Source organism: Musa acuminata, unplaced genomic scaffold (assembly GCF_036884655.1).
Source record: "Musa acuminata AAA Group cultivar baxijiao unplaced genomic scaffold, Cavendish_Baxijiao_AAA HiC_scaffold_1138, whole genome shotgun sequence".
NCBI lineage: Eukaryota > Viridiplantae > Streptophyta > Magnoliopsida > Zingiberales > Musaceae > Musa > Musa acuminata.
In genome coordinates, this window is record NW_027021350.1 from 1479665 (window position 1) to 1495000 (window position 15336).

Genomic DNA, 15336 nt, shown 5'->3' on the forward strand with positions numbered 1-15336 from the left:
AGGCAGGAGAACCCTGGTCCGTTGTTAAGGGTGGAACCGATGCTGTCCGTTGGATGCCAATCGTATGGCCCAAGTTTCTCTTTCGAGCTCGAATCCGTTGCCCGGCGAAAGAGACGGACTTTTCGTGTCACTTTCGCGAAGCTACCGCCCTTTTATTAGCCATTTAAAAAGCATGTCAAGGGCGTTTTAGTCTTTTCATGACTCTCGGAGCGGCCATTTATTGCTGTCTTTTCCCATCTCCTTCACCCTTTCTCTGTCTCTCTCTCTCTCTCTCTCTCTCGCCTTCACCCTCCCCCTGCGTTGTCGCAGGCTATCTACGTACCTTTGCCACATCCATTTGGATCCGGGGAGCTTCGGAGAATTCGATCCGTTCTCAAATTTCTCGTTCCCTCGATCGAGAAATTCGAGATTTTGAAGGACGAATTTGACTCTGGTTTGGTGCTTTGGAACCAAAAGCGGGATTTCTAGGTCGATTCCTCGAATTGGACGAGGAAACGAGGGTTTCGTGTAGGGATCAGGCGTCGTTCGCCATGCTACTGGCTCGGGAGTTTGGGGTTAGGCGGGTCGGGGAGGCGCCTTCGCCGCCGGTGGCCACGCGTCGACGGTCGGCCAGGCTGGGGCCCTGGGTGTTGGATCCACGGCCCGCCTCTGGGTCCCCCCGGGGGCGGAATGGCGGCGGGGAGGGCGACTTCCGTATCTGCTCTGCCGCCAAGGATTTCATGGGTCAGATTGGTGGGTTCAGCCACGAGAGCGAGCACGACTTGGCGTTGATGGTGACCGATTTCCTGGAGAACGGGAGCGGTAGCGCCGAGTCACGGTACAGCAGCGATAGCGATTCCGGGTTCTCGGATCTTGCTCACCTTGCCGAAAATGTAATGGTCGGTTATCACATTCTTCGGGCCTCTGATTTCTAATTTGTTATTCTTCCTCTTATTTGTTAGCCTTTAAATCTCTATTACTTGCCTTGTCTTTCAACCTTTTAGGTTTCAGTCTTATGTTAACAGTGATGGAAAAAAAAATAACAACTTGTTGCGATTACTGTCTAAAACAAAAATTAAATTAGTAGCAGTGGTTAATTCAGATTAATCTTACGCAGCGATGTTCCCGAAGATGTTGCGGAGGCTACTTGGAGGACGAAAAAAATGTCTGATAGGAAAAGATGGCATTAATTAACTGGTTTTCTATTTTTGCAATAGATGAATATGTTGAACCTCATGCTATATGGCCAACAGGCTTACTTCTCTTAGATCTGTATGTGTTCCCCATGTCCTTCATTCACCCTGCCCAAATAAACTGTACAAGTTTCTATCTTTGTGCCTACTAAGGCCATGTAGGTCGTCGGGATAAGCACAAATTCCAGTAATTTATGATGTAGTCCGGGCTTAAGTATGTTATTATATATGGGATTAATATGCTGTTTGGGTCTTCAGGATAGATGATTAGAATTGGGTGGTTATTTTAAGGAATAGCACTGTTAATTTGTAATATTTTCCCTTCCCACCGTAGTTCTTAACTCTTGGGCTACAGGTCTAATGGCCAAAAATAAAACTGATTCTGTGCTGTGACTGTCTGCTCTTTCTGCTTTTATGTGATCCTTTCCTCACCGTTGTGAGACTTATGTATCAGAGGCTTTTCTGCTAGTCATGTCTGGTGATGGATAGATTTTGCTTTTCCTTATTGTGTCACATTTAATTTTTGAATTAAAATAATTTCAATTAACCTCATCGCATTGGATTTTTAGATGAACATGACCGAATAAGTATATTTTACCACAGGATTGTCAGAGCCAAAATCATCATCTTTTCCGTGCTTTAGAATTTCGGCTTTGTGAATTGGAATATGCATTTTCTACAGATTCCTGTATTGTCATGGTTTTACCCCTTCCTCGGACAGCGAACGTGAACGTCAACTGACTGAACAGTGGGAGAGTTGATTCGTTATTTAGTTCCTTAACCATTAAGCACTCGTTTGTGTTGCGGTTCCAGACTTTTAGGATCAGTGGGGTGGGCTTTGTTTATAGGTTTATCACTCTATTTCTATTGACTACTGATAGATATGTTAAAGTGACTTGTTTAGGCTGGAGTATATTATGATTGATTAAGCATGCCCGAGTTTTTCTTTGGCTTTATACTCTGGTCTTTTTGGATTATAAGATGGATATGCATGGCTGTATCAAACAAGTTGGTAGGGCTTAAACTTTTTTAACGAAAGATCATCATTATCAAGTTTTTGTTCGACAGTGGGTGTGATTAATTATTTGAATTTGACCTAGTTTATCTGACTGTATGCTCTCTGCATACTGGTTTAGAACTAATTCTATGATTTTCATCATAGGAACAGGCATTTTACATATCTGTTGTCTGTCTATGATTTATTGGAACCCTCCTCTCTGCCGACACATTTCAGAAACTATTCTGAACATATACTGATTCAAATTTGCCACCATGTTTCTTTTATTATCCAAGCAAAAACACCTTAGATGTGTCTCTCACCTTGGAATGCAAATAATTAATTTCTGTTGTTTGTTTTGCAGTTTGTTAAACGTGGTATGACACAGTCTGAGAGCGGTTTGCAATCCGTTGTCCATTCCCTTCTCTTTTCTATTAATGAGGTAGACCTCTATCTCGTGAAGGAGGAGCAATGCAATGCCAGTTGTATAAGGCAGAGTTTGGTTAAGCTCCTGAAACTCTCTGGTTATGATGCTGCTATATGCTCATCTAGATGGCAGGGTTTTGACAAAGTTCCTGGAGGTGCATCCAATTGTCCTTTTTGTTTCAGACGATCTTCATTCAGGTCATTGGAACTGTCAAACTAATTTTCAACTCTTTTGGACTGCTTCTCTTGTGACAGGAGATCATGAATATATCGATGTGGTTCTCGGTGAAGCCGAGGGTTCTGAACGTTTGATCATCGACATCGACTTCCGCAGCCACTTTGAGATTGCAAGAGCAGTTGATTCTTATGATGCTGTTCTGAGTTCTCTGCCGGTAGTCTATGTTGGCTCCTTGTCTAGACTTAAACAGTTCTTGCAGGTCATGGTCGACGCTGCCAAATTTTCTCTCAAGCAGAACTCAATGCCTCTGCCTCCATGGAGATCGCTGGCTTATTTACAAGCAAAGTGGTACTCCAAGTATGAGAGGGAACACAGTGTACACACAAGGAACAAGCACATTGTTGGTTCTGATCATAGACAGTGTATCGGCCATCTGCAGCGGCTGAAAGCCTCCCTTAAGTTGGAAATCGAATCAGAACGGTTGCTGAAGCCTATAACCAACGACAAGAAACGGATGGCAAAATCAGACAGACAGAGGCTCTCCCTGCTCGGTTGCTGATTCAGGTGTATATGAATACGTATTGGTGCAAAGAGTTTCAATTCTTTGGATACAAGAAATAGCATAGAGAACAACATCTGACACTTTTTTTCCAGCAAACATTTTGTTCGGGGCACCGAATAAGTTGGAATTTGTGGTTTCACAAACCAGCAACTAGGCACATAAAATTCAAGTTCAATGTTCTACATTCACAAGAAGCCAGCAAAAGCTCAGAGGCTCTTGTTTTCAACCAGCTGACTCACCTTACCTATTACGGTTGTACTTTTCAGATTCTTTTCTGCGCAGTTCATTTCTTTGGTCCTGCAAAAATTTTGTTTGAGGTGTGGTGGAAAAATTTTCTCCGTCACTTGTGTCCTTCATAGATTCTTGTCATCAAAATTATACAACGATATATTGATCTCATTTACTTGGAACAGTGACAAATATAAATAAGTAGCTGAAACAAGCTCTCCTTTTGTGATGGAGATCAAGATTATAATAATGGCTTTTGTGCCTGCCCGACACTATATTTATTTATAATAATGGCTGGCTTTTAATTATTTGATTAAAAGGGTTAGTGTAGATGATTTTATCTCTACGACTAGAAAGCATTTCTTGACAAGAAACAATATAAAAAAGATATATTGTCAATGATTAGATTATTTTATTCATAGGATGTATTATCTTTTTATAGACGAGAGAGTAGAGGGATCTCAAATGATAATTAGGAGAGTCGCTTCAGTCAATGTCGATAACTATAATAGATTCTAAATATATCTATAATATAATTTACTTAATTAGATAAAAAGGCCACTAACAAAAGATTGTTCCTAGTCGGTATATCGTGGTTAGTCCAAACATACCTATCTAATATTTTTATTGTTTGTATTTTTATATTTATTTTTTTGTTATTTAAAAAATTAAATTAAGAATATTAAAAATTAAAATTTTAAGGAATTATTTATTTTTCATTTGTTGGACTTTCTCGAAGAATATATACATCATTTGAAAATTTTAAAACTAAAATATAAATAAAAAAATATTTTTTTTTATTTTTCCTAAATATTAAATTTTATTAATATTCTAAAAATTTGGACTTTGATATTTTTATTTTTTGTCGATGTTTTTGGATTAAATTGAGTTAATATTTGAAGACCTGAAAATTTAATTGTAATCTTTCTTTTTTATTGTTATTGATGAATTTTTTTTAATTTTTAAATCTTTCTATAAGAACAAATCCATTCAATATTTGAAAATCTAGAAGCTCAAAAAACTAATTTATTTTTTTGATCAATTTATTTTTTATTCTCCATTGAAAATTGTTGAAGACTAAATTTTTATTAATATTTCATGATAAATTTTCATTTCTTGTATGGAGTTGAAGTGGATGTGCAAAGGAGGATAAGTTTAACTATAAGTTTTTAACATCATATAAATTATTGTACTATATGGTTACCATATTTCCTAATTGATATACATCTTTTGTTTAACCAAGTTGCTTACTATCAAATTTGTTCAATATTGTACAATATATAAAAAAAATATATATCATTTCTCAAAGTTTTGTATGATAGTTTGTTCATAGGCTCATACAATTGTGTACTTGAATTCTAAGGAGATGGGTGATCTTTTTTAGTCCCTTATACAATACATAGTTTCAATGTCTATTGCATCAATTTATTAATATGATGTTCCTTGAATAACATTTGTTTTATATATACTTCAAAATTTGAAGATCCATTACATCAATAGATTAATATGACCTTACTTGAATGGGATTTGTTCTATATGTACATCAAATTCTGAGGAGAAAGGTTTTTCTTATTTCTACTTTCTCTTTTCCTTTTCTTCTTTTTCCTTAAAAAAATAAAAATATTAGATATTCAAACTTTAAGGAATTATATATTTTCCATATGTTGGACTTTCTTGAACAATATATACAACATTTGAAAATTTTAAAAATAAAAAATATTTTTAATTTATTTAAATTTTATGAATATTTTTAAAAATTGAGACTTTGATATTTAATTTTTTTTGTTGATTTTTTTAAGATTAAAATGAGTTAATACTAGAAAAGTTGAAACCTTAATTTTTTTATCTTTATGTTTTATTGTTATTGATAATTAAATCAAATTTATATTAGAAAATAAACTTTAAGAATTTTATATTTGTGAACCTTTCTAGAAGAACAAATTCGATCAATACTCGGAAATATTGAAACCCAAAAGACTAGTCTCTTTTCCTTTTCATCATTTTTAAAAATAAAAATATTAAATATTAAAACTTTAAGAAATTATATATTTTCTATATGTTTTGCTTTCTTGAAGAATACATACAACATCTAAAAATTTTGAAACTGAACAATTAATCCAAAATATTAATTTTATGAATATTTTTAAAAATTGAAAATTTTGTAATTTTAATTTTCCGTTGATGTGTTTTAGATTAAATTGAGTTAATACTTGAAAAGTTGAATCTTTAATTTTTTTTATCTTCCATTTATTACTATTATTATTGATAATTAAATAAAATTTATCTAGAAAATAAACTTTAAGAATATAATATTTTTAAATCTTTCTAGAAGAACAAATTCAATCAATATTTGAAAATCATGGTAAAAGTTTCATCACTTAGTTGCTTAATTTACAATCTTTAGAAAAATATTAATTCATCCATTAAACTTATTTCAAATTCTTGGCTTATACTTTTGGCAAAAGATTCACATAAAGATTCATTTGTAGAACCAAAAATAATATCATCAACATAAATTTGAATAATAAAAAAAATACTTTTAAAATATTTAAGAAATAATGTGATATTGACCTACATTTCAAAAAATTATTTTGAATAAGAAAAAAACTAAGCCTCTCATACCAAGCACTAAGGGCTTGCTTCAACCCATAGGGAGCCTTAGATAACTTATAAACATGATTTGAAAAAAAAATATTTTTAAATCTGGGTGGTTGCTTAATATAAATTTTTTTGGAAATAAAACTATTAAGAAAAGTACTTTTAACGTCCATTTGAAATAACTTAATATTTTTAAAATATGCATAAGCAAGGAGTATCTTTATGGCTTTAAGTCTTATTATAAGAACAAAGGTTTCTTCATAGTCTACACTTTCTTCTTGGCTGAAACCTTTAGCCACTAATTTAGGCTTGTTTTGAATCATGATACCATATTCATCTTGTTTATTTCAAAAGACCCATTTAGTGTCAATCACAATATGGTCACTAGGTCTAGGAACAAGTATCTAAACATTATTTCTTTTAAATTGATTTAATTATTTATGTATTACAAAAACCCATAAGTCATCTTCGAGAGCATTGTTAATATATTTAGGTTCAATTTGAGACAAAAAATTAGCATTTGCATAAAAATTTTTAAATGAAAAATGAGTTTGAACACCTTTTGATATATCTTCAATAATTAGCTCCTTAGAATATGTATATACATATTTTGAGTAGGGATTAAAAGTAGATATATCCAAGTTACTTTCGAGAGAAAAATTCTCATTCAAATTCAATATATCAAATTCAAAATCATTATCAAAATTATTTTTCTTAAATTTGGGAGACTCATTAAAAACAACATAGATAAATTCCTCAATATCCAAAGTTTTTTTCTTAAAAACTTGATAAGCTTTAGAAATAGAGGAATATCCAAGAAAAATGCTTTCATCACATTTTACATCAAATTTTCCTAAGACATCCATTTCATTTAAAATAAAATATTTACAACCAAAAAGAGTTTTAGATAATAGTAGTCTTATGAGAACCTTGTTCATGACATAACATGTCATGTTAATAGTTTCGTTCAAAAATATTTGTGTAAGCTATATTCATTAAGCATGGTTCTTGCCATCTCTTGTAAACTTTTATTTTTTTCTCTCAACAACTCTATTTTATTGTGGATTTTTTGAAGTATAGAAATTATGGTCATACCCATTTGAATCATAAAATTTTTAAAAATCATAATTTTTTTAAATTTACCATCATAATCACTATGAATAGAAGAAATCATAAAGTCTTTTTTATTTTGAACTTGTTTGCAAAACTTTGTAAAATATTTAAAATATTTACTTTTATGTGCCAAGAAGTATGTCCAAGTATATCTACTATATTCATTAACAATCACAAAAGCATATTTACTACCTCCTAGACTTGTGATATCAATTGGTCCAAATAAATCAATATGAATTACTTGTAATGGTCTAGAGATACTCATTTGATTTTTAGGTTTAAAGCTACTCTTTATTTGTTTACGGCATGCATCATAAACTTTATCTTTAACAAATTTAATTATAGGTATTCCTTTTACAACTTCTTTACTTGTAATTTATAAGATCAATTTCATACTTGTATAACTTAATCTCCTATGCCAAAGCCAAGTATCATCGTTTAAAATTGAAAAATAAGTTTCATTATAAAAATCATCAAAATCAATAGTATACACATTATTGCTCCTTAAGATAATCATAGACTTATTTTTATGTAGTATCTCTATAATACAAGCATTAGATTCAAATTTAATATTATATCCCTTATTACACAATTGGCTAGTACTTAGTAAGTTATGTTTTAAGCCATCTAAGTTATCTATTTTTCCTTTGCCAATAATTTTTCATTTGTTATTGTTTCTGAATGTGACATATCTTTCATCTTGGCTAGTGAGCTTAGAGAAATGTATTGGATTTTCGATCATGTGTCTTGAGCATCCACTATCAAGATATCATCTCTTGCTCCTAGCTTTCGATTCTAGATATATCTATAAGAAAGGGAGGTTTGTTTTAGGTACCCATATAACTTTGGGTCCCTCTTGATTAGATCTACTTATATTGACTTTTGGTATTAAGTTATTTATGGTTTCTTTGCGAACCCAAACTAATTTATAAGAGCTATACTTTTTAAATGAATATGTATAAGTATAATGACCACCTCTTCTACAAAAATTACACTTAACTTTAGGCATGTAGTATAGGTCCTTTTAAAATTTTCTAATATTTGTTGTAACAATATATTTTTCTTTTCGAATGAGTCAAATTCTTCACATTTAATGCAAGATGTTAACAAGCAATTATCATACTCATTTTTAAATTTATCAAATTCATTAGAGAGAGATACATAATCCTTTTTTAATAATTTATATTTCTTATTGATTGTTTTAAGTTAATCGTATAAGTCATGAAATACATCAAGTAATTCATTATAAGATAAAAAGTTTCAGTTGAATCATATACCTCATCGCTGAAAGCTATCAATGCATAATTTGCTACTTTGTCTTCATTAGTTTGCTTTTATCTTCTAATGCACTTGATTCATCCCAAGTTACCTTGAGTGCTTTCTTCTTCTTTTGTGCTAGCAGCTTCTTCAATTGTGGACACTCATTTTTGAAGTACCTTAGCCTTTTGTATTTATAACAAATAATTATATCCTTTTTTAAGTTCATTTTTATTTTTAGATTCTTATCTTACAGAATTTGTTTTATTTTTTTTCATTAACTTTTTAAATTTTCTTGTAAAGAGTACTATATTATCATCATCACTTAAGCTTTCGCTTGAGTGGTCTTCTTTGATTTTGTGTCATATCCTTCTTGTTCTTTAGAATGTCTTCTTCATATTTGTCATATGTCTTACAAATCATTTCATAGGTCATTAATGATCCTATGAGTTCTTCAAGAGGAAAGTTATTCAAGTCCTTTACTTCTTAAATTATAATTATCTTTAGATCCTAACTTTTTGAAAGATATCTTAAAATTTTATTAACCAATTTAAGATAAGTATAATATTTACTAAGAGCTTTCAAACCATTGATAACATCCATAAAAGGGTGTATATGTCACCAATGATTTCGTTTGGCTTCATTTTAAATAATCAATAACTATGTACTAAAATATTAATCTTATTTTTTTTACTCTATTTTGCCTTCATAAGTAACTTCAAGTATGTACAAAATATCATGTATAGTTTCATGTGTAGAAATACAATTAAACTCATTTTTGTCTAAAATACAAAATAAAGTATTCATAGCTTTAGCATTTAAAGAAAACGTTTTTTTCTCAATATCATTCCATTCATTTATTAGTTTAGAAGATTTTTGAAAACTACATTCAACGACATTCAACAAATCAAAATCCATAGAAATCAGAAATATTTACATTCGTATCTTCCAACAAGTATAGTCCGTCCCACTAAACACAGGGGGATGAGTGATAGAGTGATCTTCTTGAGTGTCAGAAAAAGTTATTTAATCTTTCTTGAGTATTAAATCAACTAAAAGAACCATCTCTGATACCAATTGTTACGATTGTAAAGGCACCAGGGGGAGTGAATTAGTGCTTTCAAAATAAAGTTCTGATTTGAAAGTTTAATTGAAAAATATATATAAAAAATACTATTAGTTATAGGTGCCTTGTAAGTCAATCACGTGAGTGATGACACCTGTGACACGTTGCGATGATCTCTTTGTATATTATTACTGTCACTTTATCACATATTATCTAATAGGTGTATAGTAATCACATGTACAAACACTCCAGATGATAATGGACCATAACCTAATATGATCAAGCTCGAGCTAGTAGGCCTGATCACTTATATCAAGATCTCTATCCAATAATCTCTCATAGGCTCTTATTGGATCTCGTCCATGTGATCTAATAATTCATGGGCTTATTGGATATCCAATAAGATATGGCTTCAGCGGATATCTCATATTTAAACATCTACTCATCGTAACGCCTACCATATGTATGTGACCCTCTAGGCCTAATATCGAGCTGGCCGTGACTCATACATGTCAGAACTCCTTCTGACTTAATGAATTATTATCTCCATAATAATTCACTCGACTTATCGATTATAGATATACTAGGCTACTACGTCGTAGTCCCTAGATGATACAGGGGAATTCAATCCATTAGACATGTCTGACCTCAGTTACCGTGTATCTATAATCCCTCATCTATCTAATATCCCAGAGACTGTATATCAAGCATGGTGCTATCAAACCCATACGGTTTTTACTCGAGTCTTGCTCTAATCGGATTTTTCCGGAGAACTCTTTCTCTCTTAATCATAATGACCCTAGCAAGGGATTTGTCTAAGCAAGAACACATGAGACATTCCTCTCATGGCAACGAGCGTGGATGATCCTCTATCGACACTCAATAGCCCTCGTAAGGTTGACTACCACTCTCGAAGACCGGTTGTGCTAGATCTATAACATCCAAACCTATAAGTCCAGTATCAAATAGTGGAGCACTCATACATGGCATCCTTGGTGTCTAAAGTCTAAGGACTAGATACATTACTGGGACCATGGAATCGCTGTTTGACAATAAGAGATCATCAACCATCCAACATTCTATAAGCAGATCAACTAGTGAACTAATTCTCCAATGAACACCTGTACTATATCCCTAGTGTCCCCACACGAGCAGCTATGAGACCAGCTGCATCCATCATATGGACGGAGAACTCTATCCGGAGAACTCTTTCTCTCTTAATCATAATGACCCTAGCAAGGGATTTGTCTAAGCAAGAACACATGAGACATTCCTCTCATGGCAACGAGCGTGGATGATCCTCTATCGACACTCAATAGCCCTCGTAAGGTTGACTACCACTCTCGAAGACCGGTTGTGCTAGATCTATAACATCCAAACCTATAAGTCCAGTATCAAATAGTGGAGCACTCATACATGGCATCCTTGGTGTCTAAAGTCTAAGGACTAGATACATTACTGGGACCATGGAATCGCTGTTTGACAATAAGAGATCATCAACCATCCAACATTCTATAAGCAGATCAACTAGTGAACTAATTCTCCAATGAACACCTGTACTATATCCCTAGTGTCCCCACACGAGCAGCTATGAGACCAGCTGCATCCATCATATGGACGGGTATACAATACACTAGTATGTCTGGTTATCTCAATGTCCCTCTCGAGTAACCTATAACCGGGATTATTTAGGATCTGTGTTTAAAGGCAGATCAATCTCATTATCATGATCTCATCATGATCCGATTCCGATTACACAAGACATCACAATATATATATATATATATATAATCATTATAAAGTGATAAACTGCTAAAATATAATAAGTAAAAAGATTGTGTGTCAAGTCACACGTGTCATCACTCACGTGATTAGCTTGCAAGGCACATATGACTAGCAATCTCCCACTTGACCTAAGCCAATCACCTATGTGTCTGATCCCCATCAAACCCTTGTGACGCTCAAAGACAATCTGAGATAACGGCTTTGTTAGTAGATCTACAATGTAATCTTCGGATGGAACTCTTTCCACTCCTATATCTCCTTGGGTCACGATCTCTCTAATTATGAGGAACCTCCTCAAAACACTTTTGATGAGACATGGGTTCCTTCACTTGAGCAATCGTCTCGTTGTTGTCGTAATATAAAGAAATCGTCTCCTTACTACCTGACACGACTCTCAGATCTATAATGAACTTCTTCATCTAGACTCCCTCTTTTGCTACCTCTATTACAGTAATGTACTCCGCCTCTATGGTCGAGTCGGCAGTAGTATTTAGCTTGGAACTCTTCCAGCACACTGCTCCTTCATTTAGGGTATACACATACCTCGAATTCGACTTTTATTATCGACATCGGACTAAAAACTCGAGTCTGTGTAGCCTTCATCCCTGAGGCTACTATCTCCATATACTAGTATAAGATCCTTAGTCCTTCTCAAGTACTTAAGGATACACTTTACTATTTTCTAGTGCTCCAAGTCTGGATCCGCCTGATACCTACTCGGGACACTTAGAGCATGTGCTATATCAGGCCTGGTAAATAGCATGACATATATGATAGACCCTAATGTTGATGTATAGAGTATCCTATCCATGTTTGCCCTTTCTTCAGGAGTCTTTGGGGGCATACTCCTAAAAAGCAATATCCCATATCTCATCAGCATGACACATCTCTTAGAATTTTTCATACCAAACCTTTTGACAATGGTGTCTATATATCTAGACTGGGACAAGACAAATATCTTCTTGGATCTATCTTTATAGATCTGAATCCCCAAGATATAGGATGTCCCCTAAGTCCTTCATGGAGAAGTGTCTAGATAACTAAGTTTTTACTATGGATAGCATTCGTACATCATTTGCAATGATCAGGATGTCTTCCACATATAACACCAAGAAGGTGATAGCGCTCTCATTTACCTTCCTATACACACAAGGCTCATCTTCATTCTTAACAAAGTCATAAGATCTAATTGCCTCATCAAATCTTATGTTCCAACTTCGGGAAGCTTGCTTTAGTCCATAAATGGATCTAAGCACCCTGCACACCTTATATGGCTAATCCTTAGACACGAATCTCTCGGGTTGTATCATATACACGTCCTCCTTGAGGTTCCCAATGAGGAATGTGGTTTTCACATCCATCTGTGATATCTCATAATCATAGTGTGCTGCAATAACCAATAGAATTCGGATGGATTTTAGCATTACTACGGGTAAGAAAGTTTCGTCATAGTCAACACCTTACCTTTGACGATACCCCTAAGCCACTAGCCTTGCTTTATAGGTCTCTACCTTTCCATCTACTCCGATCTTTTTCTTAAAGATCCACTTGCAACCAATGGGTACAATACCCTAAGGCGCATCAACTAGGTTCCAAACTTTGTTGGAGTACATAGAATCCATCTCAGAATTCATGGTTTCTTGCCACTTCCTGGATTCTATACTCATAATAGCCTCCTCGTAGGTCTGAGGATCAATATCCTCAACATACTCTCCTCTAATATGTCTCACATATCTCTTAAGAGGATGAGATACTTTGCTAGACCTATGTAAAGTTGGAACTTGTGTATTATGTACCTGAACAGACTTGGGCAATAGAATGGTGCTTGAGCTAGGTTCTCCAACCTCGCTCAACTCTATCATGCTCCTATTGTCTCTACTAAGAATGTGTTCCTTCTTAAGGAACATCTCTCTCTCTCTCTCTCTTAGCTACAAAGACCTTTTGGTCCTCGAGATAATAGAAATAATACCCATAAGTTTCCTTGGGATATCCCACGAACTTGCACCGCTCCATCCTTAATTCTAACTTATCGGGTTTGTGTCTTTTAACGTGGGCAGGGCAGCCCTAAATCTTAACAACCTTAAAATCAGACTTCTTCCCTTTCTATATCTCATATGGTGTAAATACTACTAACTTAGTTGAAACTCTGTTCAGAAGATAAACTGTGGTCTCTATGGCATATCCTCAGAATGAGATGAGTAGGTCGGCGAAACTCATCATGGACTATGTCTAACAACGTACGATTCCTCTTTTCAGTCACACCATTGAGCTGAGGTGTATAAGGAGGTGTTCATTGGGATAAAATCTCATTGTCCTTGAGAAACTGGGTAAACTCTGTACTTAAGTACTTACCTCTTCGATCTGATCGAAGAGTCTTGATACTCTTTCCAATCTGGTTCTCCACTTCATTCTTATACTCTCTGAATTTCTCAAAGGCCTCAGACTTATACTTCATTAAGTACATATATCCATACCTTGAGAAATCATCAGCAAAGATAATGAAGTAGGAGTAACCACCAATGGCATGAGTTGATATGGGTTCCAGTAGCTCAGTGGCTCTCTCTCCAATTCCACTAAATGGAGAGTTAGTCAGTTTTCCACGAAGGTAAGGCTTACAAGTTGCATATGACTCATAGTCGAATGGATCTAGATATCCATCCTTTAGCAACTTTTGAATCCTTCCCTCATGGATATGACCTAGCCTACAATGCCACAAGTATGCACTATTCACCTTATCTCGTTTCCTCTTAGACACACTTACATTAATGATATGTGGAGTAGTGTCTAGCATAAATAAACCATTATGCAATGTTCCTTCATAATGATCTCATCATCTGATAATATTGAACAACCATTGTTCTCAAAAACTAATTTGTATCCACTAACTATCAAACATGAAATTGAGATAATATTTTTAATAATAGAAGGAACAAAATAAAATGCATCTAATGCAATAATAGCTCCACCAAGCAGATGTAGGGCGACCTCGCCAACAGCTACTGTAGTAACTTGCTCCATTGCCCATCTTGAGGTCCATCTTGCCTCTCGCCAATCTCCTAGACCTTGCCAGAACCTGCAACGAATTATAAATATGATAAGCACTACCGGTATCTAATACTCATGTGTTATCATAAGAGTCTAACAAATGGAGACTAATAATAAATGTACCTAAAGCTTCTCCAAGCTTCTATTTCACCCTCTCTACAAGGTACTCTTTGTAGTCCTCTTCCGGTGCCCATATTTGTCATAGTGGAAGCACTGGGCTTTGTCCTTTGTCGGGTCTTTCTTAGCAACCTTTGCTTTACCTGGTCTGCCCTTACCTTTTTTAAGGGACTTTTCTGCTTTTCTTTTCTTTCTGGTCTCACCAGTGTAGAGAATTGGCTTCTCCTTTTTTATAGTGCTTTATGCCTCCCTCAACATATTGAGGAGCTTTAAGAGAGTCACCTCAAGCTTAATCATATTAAAATTCATTATGAAATATGAAAAGGAATCTGGTAGGGACTGAAGTACATTGTCCACACACAAGTTATCTTCTACGACCATTCATAGACCTGTGAGTTTCTCTATCCACTCAATCATCTTTAAGACATGGTTTTGAACCGGTGTCCCCTTAGCCATCCTAGCGCAAAAGAGGCTTTTGGATATCTCATATTGTTGAGTCCTTCTCAGTTCCTTAAACATTTTGTTGACATGTAGGAGAATGGATCTGACATCCTTCTTTTCATGTTGTCTCTGTAACTCAGGAGTCATAGAGCCCAACATGTAACACTGAGCAAGAGTGGAGTCATCAATGTACTTTACGTAGCAAGCGATCGCATCCTCGCTTACCCCTTCCTCGGGTGTAGGCATCACTATATTAAGGACGTATGCGATTTTCTCCACAGTGAGAACAATTCTTAAATTGCGGAGCCAATCCGTATAATTTAGACCAATGAAGTAGTTGACATCAAGTAT

At 34.6% G+C, this 15336-nt stretch overlaps 1 protein-coding gene across 2 annotated transcripts; it reads left to right on the forward strand.

Annotated features, from left to right (window-relative positions):
- Nucleotides 1–238: 238 nt before the first annotated feature.
- LOC103999799 (uncharacterized) lies at nt 239–3747 on the forward strand. Of its 2 annotated transcripts, none has more exons than XM_009421658.3 (3): nt 239–872; nt 2534–2750; nt 2851–3747. In XM_009421658.3, the coding sequence occupies exons 1-3, from the start codon at nt 531–533 to the stop codon at nt 3330–3332; spliced, it is 1041 nt and encodes a 346-aa protein (XP_009419933.2). In that variant the 5' UTR covers nt 239–530; the 3' UTR covers nt 3333–3747. The 2 variants fall into 2 exon arrangements, with proteins under 2 accessions (XP_009419933.2, XP_009419931.2); XM_009421656.3 differs by having other exon boundaries at nt 241–878.
- The last annotated feature ends 11589 nt before the right edge of the window (nt 3748–15336 follow it).